The sequence below is a fragment of the Erythrolamprus reginae genome, chromosome Z, assembly GCF_031021105.1.
Source record: "Erythrolamprus reginae isolate rEryReg1 chromosome Z, rEryReg1.hap1, whole genome shotgun sequence".
NCBI classification, from domain to species: domain Eukaryota; kingdom Metazoa; phylum Chordata; class Lepidosauria; order Squamata; family Dipsadidae; genus Erythrolamprus; species Erythrolamprus reginae.
In genome coordinates, this window is record NC_091963.1 from 529,447 (window position 1) to 557,337 (window position 27,891).

At 45.7% G+C, this 27,891-nt stretch overlaps 1 protein-coding gene across 3 annotated transcripts; it reads right to left on the reverse strand.

Annotated features, from left to right (window-relative positions):
* Positions 1–7: 7 nt before the first annotated feature.
* On the reverse strand, positions 8–26,898 carry CCM2 (CCM2 scaffold protein). Of its 3 annotated transcripts, none has more exons than XM_070767169.1 (10): positions 26,671–26,898; positions 19,247–19,420; positions 15,668–15,751; positions 12,551–12,734; positions 9,817–9,953; positions 8,201–8,336; positions 6,157–6,214; positions 4,921–5,059; positions 3,915–4,053; positions 8–2,589 (listed from the first exon to the last, which is right to left on the reverse strand). In XM_070767169.1, the coding sequence occupies exons 1-10, from the start codon at positions 26,698–26,700 to the stop codon at positions 2,309–2,311; spliced, it is 1,362 nt and encodes a 453-aa protein (XP_070623270.1). In that variant the 5' UTR covers positions 26,701–26,898; the 3' UTR covers positions 8–2,308. The 3 variants fall into 3 exon arrangements, with proteins under 3 accessions (XP_070623270.1, XP_070623271.1, XP_070623272.1); XM_070767170.1 differs by lacking the exon at positions 26,671–26,898 and adding an exon at positions 20,322–20,414; XM_070767171.1 differs by lacking the exon at positions 19,247–19,420 and having other exon boundaries at positions 26,671–26,885.
* Positions 26,899–27,891: the final 993 nt, after the last annotated feature.

Sequence of the window (27,891 nt, forward strand, 5' to 3'; positions counted from 1 at the left end):
ACCAAGCTGACAATCTTTGGGGCGTTTTAAAAAAGAAAAAAAAAAAAATACACAGAGGTCCATCTCTCCCCCAAAGGGCTAAAAGAGCGTACAATGTCAGTTTATCCAAGTCAGGAGAGCGCTTGCTGGCGTGGAACATGCTTAGAAAAATATCTGTGCATTTGTATGTATCATATATACAACCCATGTACATATATCCCCTCTGCTTTTTAAAAAAAATACAAACCAGAATTTAAAATATCTTGTTCGCATTGATTCTCAAATCAAGTTCTTTGATAGAGGTCCATCACCCAGACCCACCTCACCCTGCTTTTGAGAAGGAGGCCAGGCTCCTCACAGAGGTCTGGCCGCATGGAACAGACCGAATTATGGCCAAGATTGGGGAAAGGGTTAGACCCACGCGGACGAGTGAAGGAGCTGTGGCTCGTCTTGATAGACCCGATTTCTCAACCAGGTTCTCCAACCCTCCCGGAGGTCAGTTCCGCCTGCCTGTGGGTAGTGCCAGATTTGAACTCACTGCCCTCCCACCAGACTTATGGACCTCCCAACCAATTCCCAGGAAGATCAGCTGGCTGGTGTCGAGGGAAGGATCTCAACTCTCGACGCTGAACGGAGCTCTGGAGTGCCTCAAGAGCTCCTTGGCCAGGTCTCCGGCTTCCAGACAACCACCTGGAATTTCAACCGCCTGGAGGAACGTCCAGGAAGATGCATTTAGATGTGCACAGAAGTACAGTGGTACCTTCTACTTAAGAACTTAATTCATTCCTTGACCAGGTTCTTCGGGAGAAACGTTCTTAAGTAGAAGCCATTTTCCCCATAGGAATCCATGTGAAAGCAAATAATGCGTGCAAACCCATTAGGAAAGAAATAAAAGCTCGAAATTTGGGTGGGAGGAGGAGGAGGAAGAGGAGGAAGAAGAGGAGGAGAGTCACTGCCGAAGGAAGAAGGTGAGGAGAGGGGAACCGAAAAAATCCAAAACTTTAAGGCTTAAAAAAAGGGGGGGGGATTCTGAGGAGGCGAGGAGGAGCACACGCCCTCCATACACCCAGTGCGAGGCTGCCTCCCATGTACTGCGCCAGAGAGAGAAACCCAGGCGGGCGAGAGGGGAAACCTCTCGCTCCTTGGACCGAAAGGCGGCGGCTGCTGCTGCCTGCTTCCTCTTCCTTCCCATGCTGAAGGGCTCCCCTCTCCTCTCGCTTGCTCGCTTTGTAGCCGGCACCTTTCCTTCACTGTGGTGACTCCTCGGTTTTGGCTGAAGCTGAGTTGATCTGGCCAGGGCGAAGCGCCCCCTTTTGCCTTTCTACGCCCAGACGCTCAAAGAGGCAACCTCGTGCCGGTTGTATGGGAGGCAGCGCGAGGGACTCACCACAGCGGTTTATTCCCTCTCCAAGCACCCAGAGAAAGGGAAATGCTACGTTCTCTCTGGGCAGCCCAGAGCAAAGGGAGCATTTCTTTTCTCTGGACATTGCCAGAGGTTTTATTCCCTGTCCAAGCACCCAGAGAAAGGGAAATGCTACGTTCTCTCTGGGCAGCCCAGAGCAAAGGGAGCATTTCTTTTCTCTGGACATTGCCAGAGGTTTTATTCCCTCTCCAAGCACCCAGAGAAAGGGAAATGCTACGTTCTCTCTGGGCAGCCCAGAGCAAAGGGAGCATTTCTTTTCTCTGGACATTGCCAGAGGTTTTATTCCCTGTCCAAGCACCCAGAGAAAGGGAAATGCTACGTTCTCTCTGGGCAGCCCAGAGCAAAGGGAGCATTTCTTTTCTCTGGACATTGCCAGAGGTTTTATTCCCTGTCCAAGTGCCCAGAGAAAGGGAAATGCTTCGTTCGCTCTAGACTGCCAAAGCCTCCTTAAGCGCCACCAAAAGGCTCCTCTGGCAGCCCAGATGGCCGGGATTAAAGGGAGAATGACAGGAAACTAGCTGGGCCTTTGTGCCGCTCTCAAATTTCCTAGAAAATTTTTCTGGGCTCAGGTTCTTAAGTAGAATATGGTTCTTAAGAAGAGGCAAAAAAATCTTGAACCCCCAGTTCTTATCTAGAAAAGTTCTTAAGTACAGGCGTTCTTAAGTAGAGGTACCACTGTATTAGAAAGGCATGGAAAAACCGTGGGGTGGTGATAGCCTCCCGGGGGAAGCTTCGGTGGACCCTTCCTGGAGTTTGTGGCTTCTCCACAACCCCCTCGCACACAAAAATACACTGCGCAGCAATGGGTGCCGATGCTTGGAGAAATGGCCAGGGGTGGAGAGTCTTGGGAAACGAAGACAGAGGGAGACGGGCGTGGGAATCGTCAAAGTCTCTCGGCCTCCTTGATCATGACGAATCTCGATCCAAGCTGCACCCCAAGGCTTCGATGTCATGGCTGATGTCAGAGATCATCCGGTCCCATTCGTCACCCTCTGAAGGGGCCGACTGGTCATCGGAGCTCCCGGCGGCACCGTTGCCATTGGTGGCGGAGTTGGAGGCGGACCTCACCGTCCACCGGTACCGCCCGAAGCTATCCGTGATGATGCCCCGCCCGTCCTTCACGCCGATCGTCTCCAGGAAGTTCTCGAAGTATTGGCTGTCCTTCTCCGGGATGAAGGGGCGCAGACCTAAGGAGGAGGAGGAGGAGGAAGAAGGTAAGGGGAGAAGGCCTGTGAAAAGCGTGGGAGGACTCTAACGCAGGATCTTGGGGAAAAAGCCACCCATCTCGGAGAGCAGCAAGGACCCCGCAGTCAATTGGCATTGGCTGCCAGTTGGTTTCCGGACATGATTCAGAGTGTTGGCTATGACCTCTCAAGCCCTATATGGCATCGGATTATTTACTGATTGATTGGATTTGTATGTCATCCTTCTCCTGGCAGGATGTGGGTCTTAAGACTCTTGCATAAGGCGAGGAGGGTGGGGGCAATGCTAATCTATCTGCGGGACCGCCTTCTGTTGCACGAATCCCAGCGTCCGGTCAGGTCCCACAGAATCAGCTTTCTCCAGGTCCCGTCAACTAGACAATGTTGCTTGGCGGGGCCTAGGTTAAGAGCCTTCTGTGTGGCGGCCCCGGCCCTCTGGAATCAGCTCCACCCGGAGATTCGCACTGCCCCCACCCTCCTTGCCTTCTTTAAGAGTCTTAAGACTCACTTATGCTACCAGGCTTCGGGCCGATTAGACTCTAGCCCAAGGCTAGGCCAAGTTGGCTTTTCTAGGACATGTGGACTTCAACTCCCAGAATTCCTCAGCAGGCATGATTGGCTCAGGAATTCTGGGAGTCAAAGTCCAGAAATCATAGAAGCGCCTACTTGGCCTAGCCCTGCCCTAGCCCCCTGGCCAACGAATGTTATGTGTGGCTGCTGTATGAATGGGGTGTGATTGATTTTAATAAAGCTAGGGATGATAATAATAATAATAATAATAATAATTAATAATAATAATAATAATAATAATAGTAATAATAATTTACTTATTTATTAGATTTGTATGCCGCCCCTTTTCAAGAACTTTAGGATTTTAGATAGTTATGTCATTTTAATTTAATTGGATTTAATCTTACTGTAACCTACCATTTTTTTTTATATGTTGTAAGCCGCCCCGAGTCTCTGGAGAGGGATGGCATAGAAATCCAATCAATCAATCAATCAATCAATCAATCAATCAATCAATCAATCCTCCTTCTCTCTACAATTCTCCCTTCCTTCTACCTACTTGGGTCACGAGATGCCTGCAAGAAAGCCACCACCCTTCCTCCTCCTCCTCTCCACAATCCCCTCTCCCTCCTAGCCCTGATGACGTTCCATAGTCGGGCCGTAAGATATCTATCGCAAAACCACCACGCTCCCACGGATGAAGCCCACTCGACTAGCCAAGGTAGCCCACTCCCTCAAATCCCGATTAATTTGGGGAGGGGGGCACCCAATCCCCCCACGCGGGGCGGTGAAAAGGTTACCCAGCAGAAGGAACTTCCGGCTGTCCCCGTAGAGATGTCGCAGGTTGACACAAAACTCGTGGACGGTGGACCCGTCGCGGTACTCGTGGAGCAGCATGGCAAACTGTTGGATCTCGTGCGAGGAAAGCTTCGTCCGCAACTGGAATGCAGGAGGAACCAATGAAAAGACAAACCGACATTGAAAGCAAACCAGGTTTTGATAAATGTTCCAAGGTAGACCGTTCGTTTTCTCTAAAAGTTAAACTCACCAAGTTAGAAAAGATGTTCAAATCCCAGTGAGGGTATGGCTAGCTGATGAGGCCAAAATAAGGCCGAAATAGATCTATCCTAGTCTCCCTTAATTTTCAAATTCAGCCAAACATGTGACACATATACAATATAGTTTGTCGGCTATTAATAAATCAACTGCCTTGGAAATGGCCCTGGGTTGGGCCGAGAGGCAAAATAGGAGCTGTGATGTTCCTTCAATACACCACGGTGATTTGACACAAAAACATGTAACCCTTCCCTGGTACAGAGCTGAAGGGATTGGATACTGTAGCCTAGAGGTTAATTCTCTGCCTTACAAGGCCAAGGTTGCAGGTTCAAGTCCCTGTGAGGGTATGACCAGCTGATGAGGCCAAAATAAGGCCGAAATAGATCTATCTTAGTCTCCCTTAATTTTCAAATTCAGCCAAACATGTGACACACACACATATATATATATGAAGGTCTTGGCATATTCGGGTTTCTTCCTGTGTAGGATTCTGAGATTTCTGGTGACGTTTCGACGAGGTCTCACTCGTCATCTTCAGGCTGGTGCTTCTGTCCTTGTTCTAGGGCGAACACAAGGACAGGACAGAAGCACCAGCCTGAAGATGACGAGTGGGACCTCGTCGAAACATCGCCAGAAATCTGAATAGCGCTATTTTGGCCTTGTTCTGGTCTCATCAGCTAGCCATGCCCTTACTGGGATTTGATCCTGGGGCTTCTGCCTTGTATATATAAATAAATAAATTTCACTTACCGTCATCATGTAATCCTGCAGGAGTTCTGTGGCTGTGGTGCTCAAATCGCTATCGCTGGCTGTTTTGGTGGGCGGTGACGGCTGGGCCGAGAAGGAGGTAGGGGAGGTGCCCCCCGTATCTAAGGATTCCGGGAAAGAGCTGGAAAGACACGAGGGGTGGGTGCAAGACACATACACACAAACACACACACAAAGTGACTCCGGGGCCGTCCAATGGGAGGGCCTGAGCCTCGAATCTGCCTCCCAGGAAACACTGACGGACTAAAATTTGGACAATCTGTATCTTCCTCAGAAATATCCAAAATGAATACAATACAATATACAGAACTAATAATAATAATTAATAATAATTTATTAAAACTTTTTAAAAAAAATAATAATTTATTAGATCTGTATGCCGCTCCTCTCCGAGGACTCTAACTAAGGAAAACAAACGCCCAATTCCACACACCAGATACAAATACTCAATATTAGGCCACTTGATAGTGAGAGTCAACAATATGGTTGACAAATGATGTCTTCCATATAACAGATAAATGTATGTATGTAGTGAAAGAAAATATTAATTGATGATCAGCAAATATTTATCTATATGCACATATAGAACACCACTGAAACGGAATACGTTTTATACATTGTTTAAAGGGGCGGCATACAAATCTAATTATTTATTTATTATTATTATTAATTATTATTATTATTATTATTATTATTATTAATTATTATATGCTGATCTGTCTGTCCATTTTCTTTCTTTCTTTCTTTGTATGTTCTGTTCAATTCAATTGTTTTTCCTTTCTTTCTATTTTTATATGTAGAAACTTAATAAAGATTATTTTTCGACCTCAAAACAGGGCTAAAAACAGACGTGACCTTTTTTCCACACGATTGGGGTCAAAATTTGGACTCTCTGAACTTGGCATGTTCATACTTCTGGTCACATTGTCCCCAAGGAGGGAATCACATTTTAATAATAACAACAATAACAATTATTATTATTTATTAGATTTGTATGCCGCCCCTTTCCTCCCTGTCTGATTCACTGATTCACTTAAGGACGGGGGGCTGTGAAAGCTCGTCCAATAGAGCCAAAACCCCCTCCATGTCTTGGGAGAAACCTGGGAAACCCCCCCCCCCCATGTCGGTGGTTATAAGTCGAGGGTGACCTGTAGGGAGGATGAGAGACCCTCCCCTGGGGGTGGGGGTGGGGAATTGCGCCCGTCCAGAAGAACTCACAACGTGCTGGCTTCCGTTTCGTAGGGGTCTTTAACGTCCACTTTGGTTGAAGAGTCGTCTGGGGGGGAGGAAACAGAGAGGGGGAGAGAAAGGGGCTCAGGGTGAGACGGGGGGGGGGGCTTCAGACTCCACCCCCCATCCCAGGGGATAGTAGGCCAAACTGGGGCAACCTCCCCCCCTTCTCGAGGGACGGTCCACCTGCTGAAGGAGGATCTGTGAGGCTTTGGAGACCCTTGGCCCTCCGACAGGGAATGAGGGGTGATGAGTAGGGGGTCTTTCTGATTTTTTTCCCTGCGAGGAGGGAGGGGGGCTTTTTTCCAAGGGGAGGAGGAGGAGGAGAACGAGAAGGTGGAGAACAAAAAAGGAGGAGAGGCATGGAGAACAAAAGGAGGACAAAGTGGAGGAGGAGGAGAAGCTGAAGGAGGACGTGGAGAAGGAGGAGAAAGTCAACCAGGAGGAAGAAGAGGGGGATAAAAGAACAAGGAAGAGGAGTACACGAAGGAGAATGAAGGAGGTGGAGGAAGAGGAGGAGGAGAAGAACAAGAAGGAGGAGAGGGGGAGGCGGGAAGGAGAGGAGGAGAATGAGAACAAAAGGAGGACAAAATGGAGAAGGACAGGGACAACAAGGAGGAGCAGAAGGAGGAGGAGGAGTCCTTGCCTCTCTGAGCTTTGTTATCAGTTTGCAGAAGACCTAACTACTGTAGATAGCATCATCAGTGCTAAAAGGAGGTGGGACAACAAAGACGGGGAGGGGAGGAGGGGTTTCCTTGGTGCTCTCCAAGCTGGGTGACCCAAGGCCCAACTAAGGGATGTCAACAGAGCTCAAAGGGAGGGTGAGGTTTCCTCCATGTTTATGGTAGTATGGTTCCTTGATTAGGCTGCGGTTTGTCTGCATTGGTCGTTGGTTGGTTTATCTGGGATAACATTGACCTATTAAACGGAGCAAAATGTCCCTCCTTCTATCACTGACGATGCTGTGTAGTTGAGTGTCTGCAAGAATAGCCCCCAGCTCAGATAGCACCCAGGACCTCACAAAACCTCCTCCTCCTCCTCCAACCCCCACCTCCATTTAGCACTGATGATGTTCCCTAGCTGGTTCACAAGACGTCTACAAGCAAACCCATCAGCTCAGAGATACAAACATTCTCTTCCCTTCGGAGTAAAACACCCGAGGGACCAACACCCACCCTTTCAACCTCCACCCTCCCCAACTATGGATGTATCTGCGGCCAAGTTCTGGAGAAGGTCTCCCCTGAGGAACTTCAATGGCTACCTCCACCTCCTGATCCAACCTCCCTCCTGTGAGTTAGCACTACGTACATAACTACTTGGGTTTGGCAATATATAAACAAACTATATCAATGTATGTGTAAATGTATCAGAACACTACTGCTTTAAGAGTAGTGTCGCAGTTAGCCACAAGAGGGAGCCGGAAGCATCTCTGTGGCTTTGCTATAGAACTGTGTGTTCAAGTGATGGTTTAACGTGTTTTGTAAGTAAGGCTTATAGTATTGTTTAATGCAGTGTTTCCCAACCTTGGCAATGTGAAGATATCTGGACTTCAACTCCCAGAATTCCCCAGCCAGCATTCGCTGGCTGGGGAATTCTGGGAGTTGAAGTCTAAGTATCTTCACGTTGCCAAGGTTGGGAAACACTGGTTTAATGTATTGAGAGAGGTTTATAATATTGTATATGTATTGAGAGCATTGACTGATGTAATTGTGTATGATTAGGACAGTTCTTGACTAAGAGATTTGCCAAAGTAAGTAATATTTGTACACTTAATGTATCTGTATGAGACCTACTCTTATCTCTGGGCTGTCAGATGGACATTTGCCTCCTCCATGTTTCCTCTGTGCATCCTTGGTAGCTCAAGACTCACTCTGCACACTCCTTAACCCCGTGAAACCTCCCTCGAGGACGGAAAACCCTTGCTCCCACCCAGCAGGAGGAGGAAGAGATGCCGTCCCGATGGCTACTCCCTGAATCCAAGGGCCTCAGATGGACTCCGACCCTCTAGGGAAGTCCGAGCCTTTTCTCCTACCGCTGTGTATGGAGAGATGCCGAGTGGGGGTGGTGGCCCCATCAAAGATGGCTCTGTCCAGGAAGTCTATAGTAGATTCCGTGTAAACGATGTGGAAGACTTGGCTGAGAAGGGAGCAGAGTTCCTCACCCGTGACCTGGGGGGAAGGAGGGACCTGTTAGTACTATGTACAAGACAGTTGGGTCTGCAATATAGAAACAAGCTAACCACGAATGCTTGTATGTATTGAAGTACTGTAGCTTTGAGAGGTAGTGTTGCAAATGGGCCACAAGAGGGAGCCAGAAAGAATGATTCTACTTCTCTACTCTGTTCTTTCTGCTGATTTACTGTGACAGATGTAGTAAGCTCTGTGTTAGTTTGATGGATTTGTAAGCTGTATGTCTGATATGTAAGACAGGCTTGTAATAATATTACTGTATAGAAGGATATTGACCGACTTGAATGTGTATGATCGGCCTGTTGAGCTTGACGGTGCTATTTCTTAGGTAAACACTATTTTATACACTTTGTAATGTATCTGTTTTTGTATGACTGAATAATTACTCATATCTCCTGGATATCTGCTGCAATCCCACATGTTCCTCTGCCCATGTCCTTGAAAACTCCTTAATGGGACCCAACGGAGGTCAGGTGGACAGAAGAAGAGGAGAACTTCCAGAAGTTGGGAGATTGTGGTAGAAACCTACCATATTGAGCAGAAAGTGGCCCATTGATGGTAAACAGAGTGGATAGGTTATACAATAAGTCCACTTTGACTTACAACACTTTGCTTAGTGACCATTGGGGGGGAAAGGGACCAGTTTTTCACTTACGGCCATTCCCAAAGTCACAGAAACCAAATCTGGACCCTTGGCCATGGATTCATATTTACAATGGATGTTTCTGTAGAAGACTGACGGCAGAAAAAGACCTCATGGTCCATCTAGTCTGCCCTTATACTATTTCCTATATTTTATCTTAGGATGGATACATGTTTATCCCAGGCATGTTTAAATTCAGTTCCTGTGGATTTACCAACCACGTCTGCTGGAAATTTGTTCCAAGCATCTACAGTACTACTCTTTCAGTCAAATAATATTTTCTCGCGTTGCTTCTGATCTTTCCCCCAACTAACCTCCGATTGTGGCCCCTTTTTCTTGGGTTCACTTCCCTGCTGAACCTTATTTAACCCTTTAACATATTTAAATGTTTCAATAATAATAATAATAATAATTATGATGATGATGATTTGCCACCCATGCTTGGGTGAACTAAGAACCCTGCGAGGCAGACCGGGGAGGGGGTGAGACACGGAGGGAGAGAGATGTACAAATGTCACCCTGCTCTCTGTTAATCCCTTCATACTGGATGATGATGATGATGATGATGATAATATATTAGATTTGTATGCCACCCCTCTCCGAAGACTTGGGTGATATAATTGATTGGACTAGAACACCTCCATGGTCCCTTCAAACTCTGTAATTCTGAATAAATGGAGCCCTTTCTCTTTTCTTTCTTTCCCACTTAACCAAACCTTGGCGTGGTTGAGTACAGTTAGTAATGGAACAGATTTTAAAAATACCGGAGGACAATATTCCGGCAGGCGGACCCAAAAGAAAACCGAGGAACCGAACCTTATTCTCCGTGGCGAGGACCACCAGGCAACAGGCTTCGACGTGAACCACGCCACTCCCCGAGAGAGCGCCCGAGGCGAGCGCTTGGGAGCTTTCGGCACAAAGACTCTGGCCAGGGGAGATGCCAGGGTCCTGAGCTGAGAAAAAAACGAGAGGCTTTGAGTCCAGATGCCGCCCTCACCCCCCTTTTGCCTGGTAGTAGGTAGGTAGATAGATGGATGGATAGATAGATTAGGTAGGTAGCTGGGTAGGTAGGTAGGTAGGTAGGTAGAGAGATAGATTAAGTAGGTAGGTAGCTGGGTAGGTAGGTAGATAGATTAGGTAGGTAGCTGGATAGGTAGGTAGGTAGCTGGATAGGTAGATAGATTATGTAGGTAGCTGGGTAGGTAGGTAGGTAGATAGGTAGGTAGCTTGGTAGGTAGGTAGATAGATTAGGTAGGTAGCTGGGTAGGTAGGTAGGTAGGTAGGTAGAGAGATAGATTAAGTAGGTAGGTAGCTGGGTAGGTAGGTAGATAGATTAGGTAGGTAGCTGGATAGGTAGATAGATTAGGTAGGTAGCTGGGTAGGTAGGTAGATAGATTATGTAGGTAGCTGGGTAGGTAGGTAGCTGGGTAGATAGATAGATTAGGTAGGTAGCTGCGTAGGTGGGTAGATAGGTAGATTAGGTAGGTAGCTGGGTAGGTGGGTAGGTAGATAGATAGATTAGGTAGGTAGCTGGGTAGGTAGGTAGATAGATAGATAGGTAGGTAGCTGGATAGATAGATAGGTAGGTAGATAGATTAGGTAGGTAGCTGGGTAGGTAGGTAGATAGATAGATAGGTAGATAGGTAGCTGGGTAGGTAGGTAGGTAGGTAGATAGATAGGTAGATTAGATAGAGAGATAGATAGATGTATAGAGCCATCCTCGTACTTACGACTGCAATCGAGCCACCCACATTTCCATTGCTCAACAAGACCTTTTTCTGGCTGCCATTTTTCCATCCATTACCACCTGCTATTAAGCGAATTACTTCAGGCATCCTTAGCACACATGGTCGTTAAGTGAATCCAGTTTACCCCATTGACTTTGCTTGTTCAGTCGTGAAGTCTATGGATTTCAATCACAAAGCCTTAACGGCCATTAAGCTTGGGAAAAAAAGTATCTTTTTGCCCACCAGGTCTGAGCGGTCACTAAGTGAAGCATTGTAAGGACTATCAGCATTGTTAGAAGGACTATCAGCATTTGTAACAGTTGCAGCGTCCTCAGGTCACACAATTTTCCTCTGGCGGTCTCCCCAGGCGATGACCAACAAGCAAAGTCAATGGACTCTCTTAAAGATCATGTGACTCGGTTAACGACGGTCACAATTCGCTCAACAACCAGGAGGGAAAATATGTTAACAGGAGTCAATCTAGCCGTTTCCAGCCTGTAAGTGTCTTGGATCCAGTGAGTCTTTGACTTGATGAATTACATTAAGACCAGAAGAACCTAAGAAGAGCTCTGCTGAATTGGGCCCAAGCCCATTGAGTCCAGCACTCAACCTGGACATCCATTTCAATAAGGGAGAGAAGGAAGGAAGGAAGGAAGGAAGGAAGGAAGGAAGGAAGGAAGGAAGGAAGGAAGGAAGGAAGGAAGGAAGGAAGGAGAAAGAGAGAACCTAAGAACCTAAGACCATCAGAAGAGCTTGCTGAAATCAGGCCCAAGCCCATCAAGTCCAGCATTCTGGGTCATACAGTGACACCCCCCCCCCCCAATTGTCCTTGGGGATCTTGAGCAGGAGAAGGCCAGACTCTCCTTTCTGATGACCCCTCAACAAATGGGACCCAACTGCCTGCCTCATCCAACATAGAGGCTGCACATGGACATCCGTTTCAATAACCACCTATGATACATCTGGCATCCATGAATCTGTCTCATCCTGCCTTGAAGCTCTCCAGCTGTCACAACCTCTTCTGGAAGGGAATCCCATCAACCAACGACCCTCTGGGTGAAGAAATATCTCCCCTGATTTGTCCTCACTTTCTGACCTATGAGCTTTAGGGAGGGCCCCTTCGTCCTAGTACAGTGTTCCCTCGATTTTCGTAGATGCATTCCGAGGCCGCCTGCGAAAGTCGAATTTCCGCGAAGTAGAGATGCGGAAGTAAATACACTATTTTTGGCTATGAACAGTGTCACAAGCCTTCCCTTCACACTTTAAACCCCTAAATTGCAATTTCCCATTCCTTTAGCAACCATTCAGATTATTACTCACCATGTTTATTTATTAAAGTTTATTTTTAAAAATATTTATTAAAGGTGGACGAAAGTTTGGCGATGACATATGACGTCATTGGGTGGGAAAAACCGTGGTATAGAGAAAAAACCCGCAAAGTATTTTTTAATTAATATTTTTGAAAAAACGTGGTATAGACTTTCCACGAAGTTCGAACCCGCGAAAATCGAGGGAACACTGTGTTGCGTGGTAGAGAAAAGAATTTTTCTCTATCCACCTTTTCTACCCTGGGCGTGATTTTATACACTCCGATCAAGTCACCCCGTTAAATGATCCCTTTATGAGGAGCGTCCCCTCTTCAACGCCGTCTTTCACATTACAAAAGCAAGACAGCAGTGAAGCGAACCTCGCCAATCATGGGGGGGGGGCTTCATTGAACAGCAGGGAGATCAAGCGCCCGAAGCCACGGCCCACTCGTATTGCACCGCCGTGGTCGACAAGCCGAGGGACTTGGCGCCAGTGTCCCTCCTCCCCCCACCTACCTGTTTTCAAGACCACCAGATGGGAGGAATCGTCTTGGATATATGACACGGAGGCAATATCGTGGATGGGCAGCCGCAGGATGAGGCCCTCGCCGTCGCGCCAGAGGAGTTTGACGTTGTAAGCCGAGACGCTGACGACGGCGTCGTGTTCATGAGTCAGCTGGCCGGGAAGCTGGTGAGCCCGCTGCGAGAGGGGGAGAGAGAAAAGAAGGAAGGAAGGAAGGGCTTCCAATCTCTTTCCCTCCTCCGACCCCTTTCCCAAACAGGGCAGGAAAAACAGGGAGGGAGGGGGCAGAGAAGACGCCCCCCCCAAAGGGGTTTGGGAGGGCCTGAAGCAGGGATGCTGCTTGGAGGAAGGAGGGAAGCTTGGAAACTTTGGGGTCTCTGAGCTGGGGGGGGGGTTGCAGATGTCTCATGACCCAACTAGGGAATGTGATCAGCGCTGGAAGAGAGGAAGGGGGGAAGGAAAAAAAAGGACTGTAGGCTCCTTAATATTCTCCGAGTTTGATGAAGTCCCAAGTTTGAAGTCCCAGAGTAGTTTTGCTTGCTCATTTTCGACCACTTTTTCAGGCTTATGATCCCACCAGTTCTTTGGTAAATGGCAGTTCCGGCACAAGTTCCAGTGGATCATCTGTGCCACAGCATCATGTCTATGCTGGTAGTCAGTCTGTGTGATCTTTTTGCAGCAGCTGAGTATGTGATCGATTGTTTCATCTGTTTCTTTACAGCATTTGTTCTAATGGCCTGTTCTTGTGCCGCCAGTATTAGTCCCTCTGTCTCCTTTTTGAGTGTTCCACTTGTAAGCCATGACCAGGTCTTTTCTTTATCCACTGTGCCTTCAATATTATTATTATTATTATTATTATTATTATTATTATTATTATTATTATTATTACTACCCATTTTAAATAATTATTAATTACTGGAGGGGGTTGTCACTCTGTTTTGACGGCTTTCCCCACTGGATTTTTTTTTAAAGCAAATCGCTGCAGGTCTTAAATGAATTCCCCTGGCCATTAAGTGAATCTGGCTTACAAATCTAATAAATAATAATAATAATAATAATAATAATTATTATTATTATTATTAATAGTATTTTTAATTATTACGACCGCAAATTGATCCCCAAAATTTATGTTGCTCAGAGCGATGTGGGTTAAGGGAAGGTCACTCCATTTTGATGGCTCTCCCTGCTGGATTTTTATTTTTTTTATTTTAATAATGAACAAACAAAACAAGACATGCAGACAAACTTTCAAATATAAAACAAACACCAAATGAATTAGCTGAATATGTAGCAATTCTGTTTCCATCGATTCATTTCTTTTTTTAGATGTTAGTTCAATTCTTTTTTCTTTTCTTTTTTTTAATAAAACTTTATTAATTTTTCATAAAAATCACACACAAACATACAAACACTTAACACGTAGTAGGGGTTACAATTACCCCTCTCATCTTAGAAGTTAATTTTTAATACAGAAAAAGAATATATTCTTGATTAAGTCAACATATTAATCTAAGTGAAAAGAAAAATTTTGTTCAAACATTATAATAATATAAAATTAATTTAATTCTTTTTTTCTTTTCTATCCAACTATATAATTTCCCCCAAACTGTGTAGTAGTCTTTATTTTGTTTATTCTGTAATTCGTAGATTAATTTGCTTAATTTAGCACAATCTAGCATTTTGTGAAATGCGAAAATGCAGTGAATTCCCCTGGTTGTTAAGTGAATCTGGCTTACAATAAATTATTATTATTAAATTATTTCGCAGTGACTTGCCTTGTCTGAACGTCGCAAAAGGGAATCCTGAATCCCGGGAGAGGCTGCAGCCGTCATAAATAGGAGTCCAGCTGCCAAGCGCCCAGATTTGGGTTTCCCGCTGGCCCACGGGGAATGTTGCGACGGTCGTAAGTGCGAAACACGACCCGAAGTTGCATCGTAACGTCAGTCACTAAATGAACCCTTCTCTAGCTCAGGATGATCAAATCCTAAATAGGACGTTCTTGGCTTATGACGGCAATGGAGCCCGGAATGTCTGGGGCGAAGGGTGACGCTTGTGTGACAATATGAGCTTTGCTCCATTTTACGCCCCTTGTCTTTGGAGAGGGGCGGCATTCAAACCTAATAAATTATTATGATCAAATTATTATTATTAACGGAATTGCTGCAGCGGTTCAATGAGCTGCACAGTCATTATGTGAATCACCACAGCTGTTATGTGAATTGGGCTTTCCCCCTCAACGTGTCTGAAGAGGGGGGGTCCCATGACCCATCACCCCCAATGTCGTAAAGACGAATCAGTTGCCAAGCGTCTCGATTTGGATCCCCCTGACGACGGGGAAATGCAATGAAGGTCGTAAGGGTGTGCTACCTACGGGACCGTCTTCTGCTGCGTGAGTCCCAGCCACCGGTTAGGTCCCACCGAGTCAGCCTTCTCCGGGCCATGTCGGCCAGACAATGTCGCTTGGTGGGGCCTTAGGGGAAGAGCCTTCTCTGTGGTGGCCCCGGCCCTCTGGAACAAACTCCCTCCGGAGATACGTACCACTCCCTCCCTCCTGGTCTTTTGTAAAGCTCTGAAGAACCACTTCTGCCAGTGGGCCTGGAGGGCCGTGAGTGACGAGATGGTCTCTGGCTGATATTATGAATGATTGAATTGGATGTATGTGGGTGACTTTATCTAGGGTTTTAAAATACTTTTGGTAATTTGTATCATTCTTTTAAAATAATTGATTTCTTTTATAATAAGTAAATAATCAAGTAAATAAAAAAATGAATAAAGTGAATGAATCAATGAATAAATAAATAAATAAGTAAATAAATAAATAAATAAGTAAGTAAGTAAGTAAATAAATAAATAAATAAAATGAATGAATGAATGGATAAATAAGTAATTAAGTAAATAATCAAGTAAATAAATAAATAAGTAAATAATCAAGTAAATAAATAGAAAAATAAATAAATAAATAAATAAGTAAGTAAATCCATTATTCAATCAATCAAAACCGGTCATAAGTGTGAAAATTGCTCTCATGCTTTCACCCCCACCCCCCAGCGCCGTCGTAACATGGGACGGTTCTAAGTCGAGGGATTTTGCGGACGAAAAGAATCTCTTACCTTTGCCGTGTCGATCAAATGAAGGATTTCGGTTCGGCTGGAGGGATTCAGGTATCCTGGAACCGACGTTATTTGGCCCAAATACTGGAAAAAGGAGGGGGAATAACAATGAACAAGAAATAAGTTCGCTTAGTGACCGGTTCAATCATTTTTGATGGTCCTAGGAAAAAAAAGAGAGGTTTCTGTGACTCTCTCTCTCTCTCTTTCTGTCTCCTGTCCTCTCTGTTCTTCTCTCTCTCTTTCTGTCTGTTTATGCCTGGCTCTTTCTCTTTGTCCTTCCGTTTCTTTTTCTCTCTCTTTCTACCTTTCTCTTTCTTTCTGTCATTCTCTCCCTCTCTCTCTCTGTATGTGTGTGTTTGGGTGCAGCAGGAAACAGTGGGCGGCTACTTCTGCCTTTGTGGGCGCTGGCTGCGCAACCGGCTCTCCACCCCAAGAGAGGTGCAAGGGGCCAAGTGGGGCAGGGAGTGGGCTCCAGGAGGAGGGGCCCCAGTCTCACTCCCACCGTGCTGCTGTTGAGAGCAGCGGGCAGGCCATGGAGGGGATAGATTGGGTCTTCTCCCCACCACACCCCAGTGGGAAAGCCAGCTGCCCCCCCTCCCCCCGCTGCTCCTTCCCCCCTCCCCTCAACCCCACTTCGGGACACAGCAGCATGTGCTGGGAAGGCGGGCTGGGGCGACCCTCGCTTGGCCCACAACTCTCCCCACTTCTCTAGTCCCAGCCCTGATGCCTCCACTGCCCACGCCCCCCCCCCAATAGCTCCAGTTAGCGCTGCCCAGCTTCCTCAAAATCGCAGCTGGAAGGTGGCGGCTCATGTTGGAGGCACCAAGCGGCAGGACAGCTGCAAAGAGCCCGGCCAGGACTCACCAAGGAGGGTGCGTTTGTTGTGCCAGCCGCTGTCCCCCCCCTCGCCCTGCCCCCCCTGGGATTTTGTGCCCCGCACTCGGCACACGTCCACACCCCACTTTCTTTCTCTTGCCCCCAAGGAGGAAGAAGGCCAGGCTTGGGGGATGGCCCCCACCCTGCAAGATAGGGCCCCCACCCCAGCCCTCTTTGCAATAGCGGAATCCCGTTGCTGCAATAAATTTAATTTGTTTGACTTTTTCTTTTTTAAGGCAAGTACAGGGATGCTTTGATCTCCTGCATTCAGGCGACAGCTCTTTCACCACCAACCCTGCCGCAACAGGGAGCTACAGCAGAGGGGGGGCAAAGGGTCACAGGCCCCTCCCAGTTCTGTTATTCGGAGGAGAGGAGGGTCTCCTGCTTGAACAAAAGGATTAGACCTTGTTCTCTTTCGCTCTTTCTGTTTTTTTTAAAATAATAATAATAATAATAATAATAATTATTATTATTATTATTATTTATTAGATTTGTATGCCGCCCCTCTCCGTAGATTTGGGGCAGCTCACAACAAGAGTTTATGACTCTAAAGTGTGTGATAGGTTGATATTCCTGGATAGGCAAATGATTTAGCTTTGCTAGATAAGTGTTCAAAGCAATGGAAACTGCAGTTGAATGTTTCCCAATGTAAAATAATGCACTTGGGCAAAAGGAATCCTCAATCTGAGTATTGTATTGGCAGTTCTGTGCTAGCAAAAACCTCAGAGGAGAAGGATTTCGGGGTCATGATTTCTGACAGTCTCAAAATGAGTGAACAGTGTAGTCAGGTGGTAGGGAAAGCGAGTAGAAGGCTTGGCTGCATAGCTAGAGGTATCACAAGCAGGAAGAAGGAGATTGTGAGCCCGCTGTATAGAGCGCTAGTGAGACCATATTTGGAATACTGTATTCAGTTCTGGAGACCTCATCTACAAAAAGATATGGACAAAATTGAACGGGTCCAAAGACGGGCTACAAGAATGGTGGAAGGTCTTAAGCATAAAACGTATCAGGAAAGACTTCATGAACTCAACCTGTATAGTCTGGAGGACAGAAGGAAAAGGGGGGACATGATCGAAACATTTAAATATGTTCAAGGGTTAAATAAGGTCCAGGAGGGAAGTGTTTTTAATAGGAAAGTGAACACAAGAACAAGGGGACACAATCTGAAGTTAGTTGGGGGAAAGATCAAAAGCAACATGAGAAAATATTATTTGACTGAAAGAGTAGTAGATCCTTGGAACAAACTTCCAGCAGACATGGTTGGTCAATCCACAGTCACTGAATTTAAACATGCCTGGGATAAACATATATCCATTGTAAGATAAAATGCAGGAAATAGTATAAGGGCAGACTAGATGGACCATGAGGTCTTTTTCTGCCGTCAGACTTCTATGTTTCTATGTTTCTGTCTGTCTCTTTCTCTTTGTCATTCTGTTTCTTTTTGTCTCTCTACCTTTCTCTTTCTCTGTCTCTGCTGTTCTCCCTCCCTCCCCACTCTCTCCCTCCCCTTTTCTTTCTTTTTTCTTTCTTCTATTTTCCTTTTTTCCTTTTTTCCCTTTCTTTTTCTTTCTGTGTCCCTATTCGGTCTCTTTGTCATTCTCTTTCTGACTCTCTCTCTCCATTTCTATCTCTCTTTCTGTTTATGTCTGCATCCTCTTAGTCATTCTCTTTCTTTTTGTCTCTCTTTCTACCTCTTTCTCTTTCTCTTTGCTGTTCTCCCTCCCCCCTTCCTTCCTTTCCCTTTCTATCTCCCTGTTCTGTCTCTCTTTGTCCTTCTTTCTCTTTCTGACTCTTTCTCTTTCTTTCTATCTTTCTGTCTGTACATGCCTGTCTCTTTCTTTGTCCTTCTTTCTTTTTGTCTCTTTCTCTCTCTCTCTCTCTCTCTTTGCTGTTCTCCTTCCCCCTTCCTTCCTTCTTTTTATTTTTACTGTTTCTTTCTTTCTTTCTTTCTCTTTCTATCTCCCTGTTCTGTCTCTCTTTGTCATTCTCTTTCTAATTCCATTCCAACTCTCTTGTTTGAAGGAGGAAGAGGAGGAGGAGGATCTGCTGCTTCAACAGGGACCAGACGACCCCAAAAGTCTCTCCCAGAATAGAATAGCATAGAATAGCACAGAATAAAATAGCATAGCACAGAATAGAATAGAATAGTATAGCATAGAATAGCACAGAATAGAATAGAATAGAATAAAATAGCATAGCACAGAATGGAATAGAATAGAATAGAATAGAATAGCACAAAATAGAATAGTACAGAATAGCATAGAATTCTTTTTTGGCCAAATTTGGTAGCACACTACAGGAATTCGCCTTTGATGCCAATGCTCTCGGGGTACATAAAAGAAAAAGAGACATTTGTCAAGAATCAGGAGGTAAAAAACACAATGATTGTCACAGGGATCAAGTAAGCAATGAGGAAACAATCTGCAACACTAATTAAAAAATCTGTAAGGATACAAGCCACAAGAGGTTACAGGCCTAAGTGGGAGGAGATGGGTGATAGGAATGAGGAGGGAAAACACGAGTAGTGATAGTAGTGCAGATTTAGTGGACAGTTTTGACCGTGCTGAGGGAATTATGAAGTGGAGGAGGAAGAGGAGGGTCCTTCCTGCCTGAGTTCGGGGTTGGGCTAGAAGACCTCCGGGGTCCCCTCCCAGCTCTGCGGTTCCCTCAACCCCCCCCCCTTCCGTTCGAGAAGGGCCTTACCTTCACTTCCTTCTCGATGTAGTCGTTCAAGAGGACGTCTGGCTCGAAGCGATCGGGCAGAGACAAGGGGACGGTGTGCAGCGCCCGCCGCTCGGTGACTTTCTCCTGGGCCTTCTTGTCTCGCCCCTTCTCCCCTTTCAGGAAGACCCTCTTGAACGGGGAGACGATCCCAGGCTGCAAAGTGAGAAGGGGGCTTAGAGTGGGTGGCTGACTTAGAAGACTGACGGCAGAAGAAGACCTCACGGTCCACCTAGTCTGCCCTTATACTATTTCCTGTATTTCATCTTAGGACGGGTCTATGTTTATCCCAGGCATGTTTCAAATCAGTGACTGTATTTAGTAATAATAATAATAATAATAATAATAATAATAATAATAATAATAATAGAAACAGAGAAGATTGACATCAGAAAAAGACCTCCTGGTCCATCTTTTGTACTATTCCCTGTATTTTATCTTAGGGTGGATCTATGTTTATCCCAGGCATGGTTGAAACTCAGTTACTGCAGATTGACCAACCATGTCGGCTGGAGGTTTGTTCCAAGCATCTACTATTCTTTCGGTAAAACAATATTTCCTCATGTTGCTTCCGATCTTTCCCCCAACTCACCTCAGATTGTGTCCCCTTCTTCTTGGGTTCAGTTTCCTATTAAAAACACTTCCCTCCTGAACCTTATTTAACCCTTTAGAATAGAATAGAATAGAATTTTATTGGCCAAGTGTGATTGGACACACAAGGAATTTGTCTTTAACCTATTTAAATGTTTCGATGGTGTCCCCCATTTCCCTTCTGTCCTCTAGACTAGACAGGTTGAGTTCATGAAGTCTTTTGATCAATCTCTTTTTGTAGGTGAGGTCTCCAGAACTGGGCACAGTATCTCAAATGGGGTCTCACCAGCGCTCTATACAGTGGGATCACAACCTCCCTGCTTGTTCTACCTCTAAACGTTCAACAAAATCAAGAACGTGTGTGTGTGTGTGTGTATGTGTATTTCAGACGAGCTCGGGGCAACGAAGAGAGAGAAAAACCCCCACGCCATTCTTGCAAGACGACGGGACCATCCCCCGTCCTTACCTCGTTTTCCATCGTTCTCCTCCGGACGTGGGACTACCTGGAATAGTCTCCCGCACGAGTGACCTTCGACAGGCAGATCAAGACTCACGCATTGGTAGAAAGCGAGGGCTGACTGACACCCGTTTCTCACGAGGGAGAAGAGCCGGAAGCAGACAAACCACACAGCTTCCTTCTACGGATGGAGCTGGTGAGCGTAACAACCAGCAGTCGGCAAGAGGGGGGGGGGATCTGAGATACTTGCACAAGGAAACAGCTGTAGAGGCGAGGTCCTTTGCAAAAGAGGGTCCGAGTGTTACGCTCAGTGGAACCAACTCCCCCCTTCCCCCCTTGTTGTGAATGAGCCTAGATCAGGGCTAGGCCAAGTTGGCTCTTCCGTGACCTGTGGACTTCAACTCCCAGAATTCCTGAGTTAGCATGATTGGCTCAGGACTTCTGGGAGTTGAGGTCCACTGGTCACAGAAGAGCCCACTTGGCCTACCCCTAGCCTAGATCAACTTTGATAATGTCAGAGGATGAGGATGAGGAAGAACACTTGGAATACTGTGTACCGTTCTGGTCACCGCACCTCAAGGAGGATAGAATGAAACTGGAAAAGGTGCAAAAAGGGGGGGGGCAATAAGAATGATCAAAGAAATGGAGCCCCTCCCTTATGAAACTAGGCTGCAACACCTCGATCTCTTCAGCCTTGAAAGACGGCGTTTAAGGGGAGACTTGATCGAAGTGTATAAAATCATGCATGGGATAGAAAAGGTCCATAGAGAAAAATTATTTTCTCTATTACACAATACTAGGACGAGGGACCCTCCCTAAAGCTCACAGGTAAGAAAGTGAGGACAAATCACGGGAAACATTTCTTCACCCAGAGGGTCCTTGGTTGAAGGAATTCCCTTCCAGAAGAGGTCATGACAGCCTTCATAGCTTCAAGGCAGGATTACACAGATTCATGGATGCCAAGTGTATCATAGGTGGTGGTTATTGAAACGGATGTCCAAGCAGGATTCCCCTGGGTCCCATTTGTTGGGGGACAAGGGAAAGGTCTTGCCTTCTCTTTCTGCTCATGATCCCCATGGACAATTGGTGGGCCAATTATGTTAACAGCAGAGGTCTTATGATAGTCGTATGTTCATAAGAGCAGGGGTCTTATGATGGTCTTATGTTAAGAGTAGGGGTCTTATGATGGTCTTACGTACTTAAGTGCAGGGGTGTTGTGATGGTCTTCTATTAAGAGCAGGGGTCTTGTGATGGTCTTATTGTTCTTAAGAGCATGGGTCTTGTGATGGTCTTCTATTAAGAGCAGGGGTCTTGTGATGGTCTTATGTTCTTAAGAGCAGGGGTCTTGTGATGGTCTTATGTTAAGAGCAGGGGTCTTGTGATGGTCTTCTGTTCTTAAGAGCAGGGGTCTTGTGATGGTCTTCTGTTCTTAAGAGCAGGGGTCTTGTGATGGTCTTCTGTTCTTAAGAGCAGGGGTCTTGTGATGGTCTTCTGTTCTTAAGAGCAGGGGTCTTGTGATGGTCTTATGTTAAGAGCAGGGATCTTGTGATGGTCTTATTGTTCTTAAGAGCATGGGTCTTGTGATGGTCTTCTATTAAGAGCAGGGGTCTTGTGATGGTCTTTATGTTCTTAAGAGCAGGGGTCTTGTGATGGTCTTATGTTAAGAGCAGGGATCTTGTAATGGTCTTATTGTTCTTAAGAGCATGGGTCTTGTGATGGTCTTCTATTAAGAGCAGGGGTCTTGTGATGGTCTTATGTTCTTAAGAGCAGGGGTCTTGTGATGGTCTTATGTTCTTAAGAGCAGGGGTCTTGTGATGGTCTTATGTTCTTAAGAGCAGGTGTCTTGTGATGGTCTTATGTTAAGAGCAGGGGTCTTGTGATGGTCTTATGTTCTTAAGAGCAGGGGTCTTGTGATGGTCTTCTGTTCTTAAGAGCAGGGGTCTTGTGATGGTCTTCTGTTCTTAAGAGCAGGGGTCTTGTGATGGTCTTATGTTAAGAGCAGGGGTCTTGTGATGGTCTTCTGTTCTTAAGAGCAGGGGTCTTGTGATGGTCTTATGTTCTTAAGAGCAGGTGTCTTGTGATGGTCTTATGTTCTTAAGAGCAGGGGTCTTCTGATGGTCTTCTGTTCTTAAGAGCAGGGGTCTTGTGATGGTCTTCTGTTCTTAAGAGCAGGGGTCTTGTGATGGTCTTCTGTTCTTAAGAGCAGGGGTCTTGTGATGGTCTTATGTTCTTAAGAGCAGGTGTCTTGTGATGGTCTTATGTTCTTAAGAGCAGGGGTCTTCTGATGGTCTTCTGTTCTTAAGAGCAGGGGTCTTCTGATGGTCTGGAGGCACTGTGCCCACAACTTTTGTCAGACGAGACAGAAAACAAGGGTGGCGAGGGGTCAATGCAGACTATTCCTGAGGAGGGAGACCGTATAGAAAACAAACCTCTATTAGATCCGAGATTCAGAGGATTCCATTGCACACACCAGAACTTGTACGGGGAAAGGAAGGGATTCTGTACTATGTGTAGTCTGGAGTGGCCGATTTGTCACTAGAGCTATATAAAGAGTGGGAGTCTGGGCAAATCCTTTGTGGAGGGCAACTGTTTCTTCTAGGGTGCTCTGGTGAAGTTTCTCAGAAATCACGGCTTCTAGCCATGAAATAATTTTTATCCGAAAAGCTGTAACTTGTCTGAACCTTTGGGGGGAAACTGTCAGAGTTTGTGTTGTACGTGGAATTTTATCTATCTGGGACAGTAGTGATTTAGTCTCCTGGTGCCATTAAATCACAGACCTGAGATTGGAAGGCAGTGTTGCGGGAGCTAACGAAATCAGCTGGAGATGAGATGACTGTTTGATGATTTGGAAGAATAAAGTTATTAAAGAAGAGTCTATGAGCATTTGCAATCTGTGTAATAAATGGACAGAAGACCCTCAAAGTACATTATTTTATTTATTCTTTTGTTTTGTCAAGTACGGATTGGTGGTAGACAAAGATATAATAATATAGTAATAAGCCCTACATGGTATTGGACGAGAATACCTTCGAGACCGTCTTCTGCCGCACGAATCCCAGCGGCCAATTAGGTCCCACAGAGTTGGCCTCCTCCGGGTCCCGTCGACTGGCGGGACCTAGGGAAAGAGCCTTCTTTGTGGCGGCCCCGGCCCTCTGGAATCGACGCCCTCTGGAAATTAGAACTGCCCCCACCCTCCTCACCTTCCGCAAGTCTCTGAAAACTCAGCTATGTCGCCAAGCATGGGGTAATTGATGTATCCCTTGGCTAGTAGGATTTATGTGTGGTTATGACTGAGTAGTATTGTTTGTTTTTCAATAATAGGGGTTTTTAGCAATAGTTTTAATTATTGGATTTGTTGTACATTGATTATTGTTGCTGTGAGCCACCCCGAGTCTTCGGAGAGGGGGGGGCATACAAATCTAATAAATTATTAGTAGTAGTATTTATATACATGATACTAGTAAGAGAGAAACATTAGGACAGGGGACGGAAGGCATGCTGGTGCACTTATGCACGCCCCTTACTGACCTCTGAGGAATTGGGGGAGGTCAACAGTGGAGAGTCTAAGGGTAAAGTTTTGGGAATTAGATGATGATACTACAGAGTCTCGTAGTGAGTTCCAGGCATAAACTACTCGGTTACTAAAGTCGTCTTTCCTGCAGTCGAGTTTGGAGCGGTTCACTTTGGGTTTGTATCTGTCATGAGCTCATGTGTTGTTGTGGTTGAAGCTGACTTCTCTTATCGTTGTAATTTAATTTTTATATTGTTGTAAGCCGCCCTGCGCCCCATTGGAATTGGGCAGCGTAGAACTCAAACAAACAAACATGGATCACCAAATGTCAGTGCGAGACCATAGTGAGTGACCATGGATTTAAATTTGACCGGATGAAAATCCCAAAACATTCAAGATTGTTTCGGGAGGAGTTTAAGCAACACTTGTGGGTACTTCAATGTTTTAACAAAAGTCCATCCCATACAACAGACATCGACACCCTGAGAGTAAACATCAAATGAATTGTGTAGACTTCAGGCAAGCCACAATTTTTTTTTTATTTCAAGAGAGAAAAGAGGGGAGGGGAGACCATTAATGGACTCTCTAGCATGTGGGAGAACTAGATTTCACTGCTCCCAATCAGCTGTTTTAACCACCGAGCTGATGTTTCTCAACTTCGGCAATTTTAAGCCGTGGGGTCTTCAATTCCAAGAATTCTGGGAATTGAAGTCCCCCAGTCTTAAAGGTCCTCACATCTCCCAAGTTTCTGACTTTGAGAAAGATGACACTAAATCTATCCTACGAAGCCATAATGCCAGCCGGCCTTGACTCACACTTGTGACTGTTGTTAAGCAAAGCGACAAAAGGACCACTGGTTCATATTTATGGCCGCTGTTGTGTCCTGGGGTCGTGTGAGTCCCCTTTTGTGGCTTTCTCACAAGCAAGCAGCTGCTTCCTAGCAGACCGATGGCGGTGATACACTTAACAACAGTGGCAACAGTAAAGTCACAAAATGGGGACATCCTCCCCAAACAATGGTCTCCGACAGCATTTTGGGCTCCATTGTGGTTGTAAGTGGGTTAAGTGCCAATTCGAAAACGTACACAATTACCCTGAAGGACAATTTCAATCCCACAAGGCAAACTGGTCAGGAATTAATTGCAATAATTAACTGGAATGATCTTGATCTCATTTCAGGTCAGCTGTTATGAAACGAAAAGCTATATATGGGTGGCTTTTGGGGGGAGGGGGGAGGTTTCGCTTAGATGCGTCTCTAGGGGCAGAGAGGACAACGGGTTAACTGCATAGGACGCTGCATGAAATTTGGATGAGACATATAAAAGTTGGCAGGACTCTTTGCAAATTTCATTCCGAAAAACTCAAGCTTTGCATTTAATTTTTTTTTCTTAGGGAAAAGCCAACACATTTACTAAGGAAAAGAAATTTGGTTATTCGTGGCCTCCGTAACCACAATAGACAGAGAGGAAGCGTGAGAAACTATGGGGGTTGTCAGTAATATATGTGTACGTGTATGTGTGTGTGCATATATACAAACGCACACCCTTAAAAATATCTACCATATATCTAACTATTTATCTATCTATCTACACACAAACACCTTAAAAATATCAAAATATCGAGGGAGGGAGGGAGGGAGGGAGGGAGGAAGAATAAAAGATCGAAGGAGAGAGAAAGAGATAAAGAGGGAGAGTCAGAATGAGAAAGAATGAGAATGACAGAATGAAGGAGAGTAATAGAGAAAGAAAAAGAAAGGAAGGGAGAAGAGTCAGAAAAGGGGAGAGAGAGAATCTCCTGGTGTGAAGAATAGAAATTTATTAATTTGAAATATGGGGGAAATGGGCTCTCAGATCTATTTTGGTCATGCAGGCGAAGATCCAACAAGGAAGGAACCTTGAAACTCAGGAAACATAACCATCACAGCACACCAAGGATGCCCTGGTGCAGAGGATGATGAGTTCTGTAGCCCATCACCCTTTGGGAGGATGGGCTCTATAGTCCAAGGCACTCCAATTTTGGGGGTGGGGAGAAAAGTACAACCAGCGCAGCTCCTCTACCTAGGAACCCCAAAGTCCACCATCCTCCAGGATGCCCTGGATAATGGACCCATTGGCATTCGAGGCGACAGACTTTGTATTCCATTTGGGATGAAGGGCTCTGGGTACTCCAAGGCCACTCCAAATTTGGGAGAGGGGAACAAAGCCCAGCCAGCCCAGCCCTCCTTCATCCCAAGGATGCCCAAGCTGTGGAGGGCACGATGGGCTCCGTAGTCCAACACCATTGACGATGAAAGTTCAAGCCCAAATTTGGGGGGAAGGGGATCAAAGCCCAACCAGCACAATTCTCCTGCCAGAAGGCCAAAGCTGGAGAGGACGATGGACTATGTAGTCCAATAATATTGAGGACAACAGACTCTAGTCTATCACCAACAATGGGCTATGTAATCCAAGTGTGGCAAGCTCTGTAGCAGATCGCTTTTTTGGAGGATGGGTTCTATGATGCAAAGTCATTGACAATAGACTCTTTAGTGTAATCACTGGTGGCTCATCCTTTTGGAGGATGGGCTCTATAGTCCAAAGCCATTGACGAGACTCTGTAGTCTAGTCTAGTGGACCACCTTTTTGGAGGATGAGCTCTGTAGTCTAAAGCCATTGATGATAGATTCTGTATCAGATCGCAATGTTGGAGGATGGATTCTGTAGTCCAAAGCCATTGACGAGACTCTGCAGCTGACTGCCCTTTGGCAGGATGGGCTCTGTAGTCCGAAGCCACCGCCTACGGAAGTCTCTCCCCCGCCCCCCTATAAGCAAGCCACGCCCCCTGGACCAAAGGCCACGCCCTTCTCACCTTTTTGCCCCTCTTGCCTTCCTCCTCCATGTCTCAGGCGGGGCCCGGAGGCATCTTCCCCGCCGGGCTCTCCTCGCCCTTCACTGCCCCGCCATCGCCGCCCTGGGGAAGCCCCAGAGGCTTCAAGCCGAGCCCGAAAAAGCGCCGCCGCCGCCGCCCCAGCACCAACTTTTCAATCCTACCGCCATCTTGGGCGTCGGCGGCATTCCCGCCATGCCCCGCGCGCGCGCCTCTCCTTTCCTCTCCTTCACTCATAGCGACGACGTTTGGTTCAAGGGAGCATTGATGTCAGTCCTCCGTGGAGGAGACGAGACTAAGGAGAGCCGGATAGTCGGAAGACCAAAGCGCATGAACCAACTGAGGCGAACCATAGATCATACAAAGGCATAGGTTTGTGATATAATAAAAAGGTTCCGGAATAATATAAACACTAATTATAAAGGAGAATAGAATCAATATTCCCCTGAAGACACAGATCTATGAAAAAAAATATAAAAGTCCCTATACAGTATAAATATTCATCCGAAAACATCGAGCTATGAAATAATAGAAAGGACCCGGATTTCTATAAATATTTATACAAAGACATAGATCTACGAAATGTTAGAATATTTCATTGGAAGTATATACAGTATATTAATAAAAGGGAAATAGTACGGTATCAATACGTATATTAGCATATAGAGCTATGAAATTGAAGAAAGGTTCCGGAATACCGTAAATATTCAAAGATGTAGATTTACGAAATTATAGATTTCATTTTAAGTGTACTGTACACACATTAATAAAGGGGAAATAGTACGGTATAGATACATATATGAGCACATAGAGCTATGGTATAATAGAAAGGTTCCGGAATAGTATAAATATTAATAAAGGAGAATAGTATAAATATTCATCCGAACACAAGAGGGGTATGAAATTGTAGAAAGCTTCCGAAATAGTATAAATATTTATCCGATACATTCGTGTTATTATATCATCATCCTATTTTTTGTTCTCTATTAAGGGCAATTTCAAACCGGAAGTAGTAAGTCCGATCTCCGTCTCTTGATCCCACCCCCTGGAATCCGAAACCCGGTCGTGATTGGTTGCAAGCCTGATTCATTCCGACTTCGAGCGTCTGAAGTGCCAGAAAATAGACTACATGCCCATTTGAGGGTGGCAAGTAGCACCGGTAATAGTAAGATGATACAACCTCACGTGGTCCCGCCCCTTCAG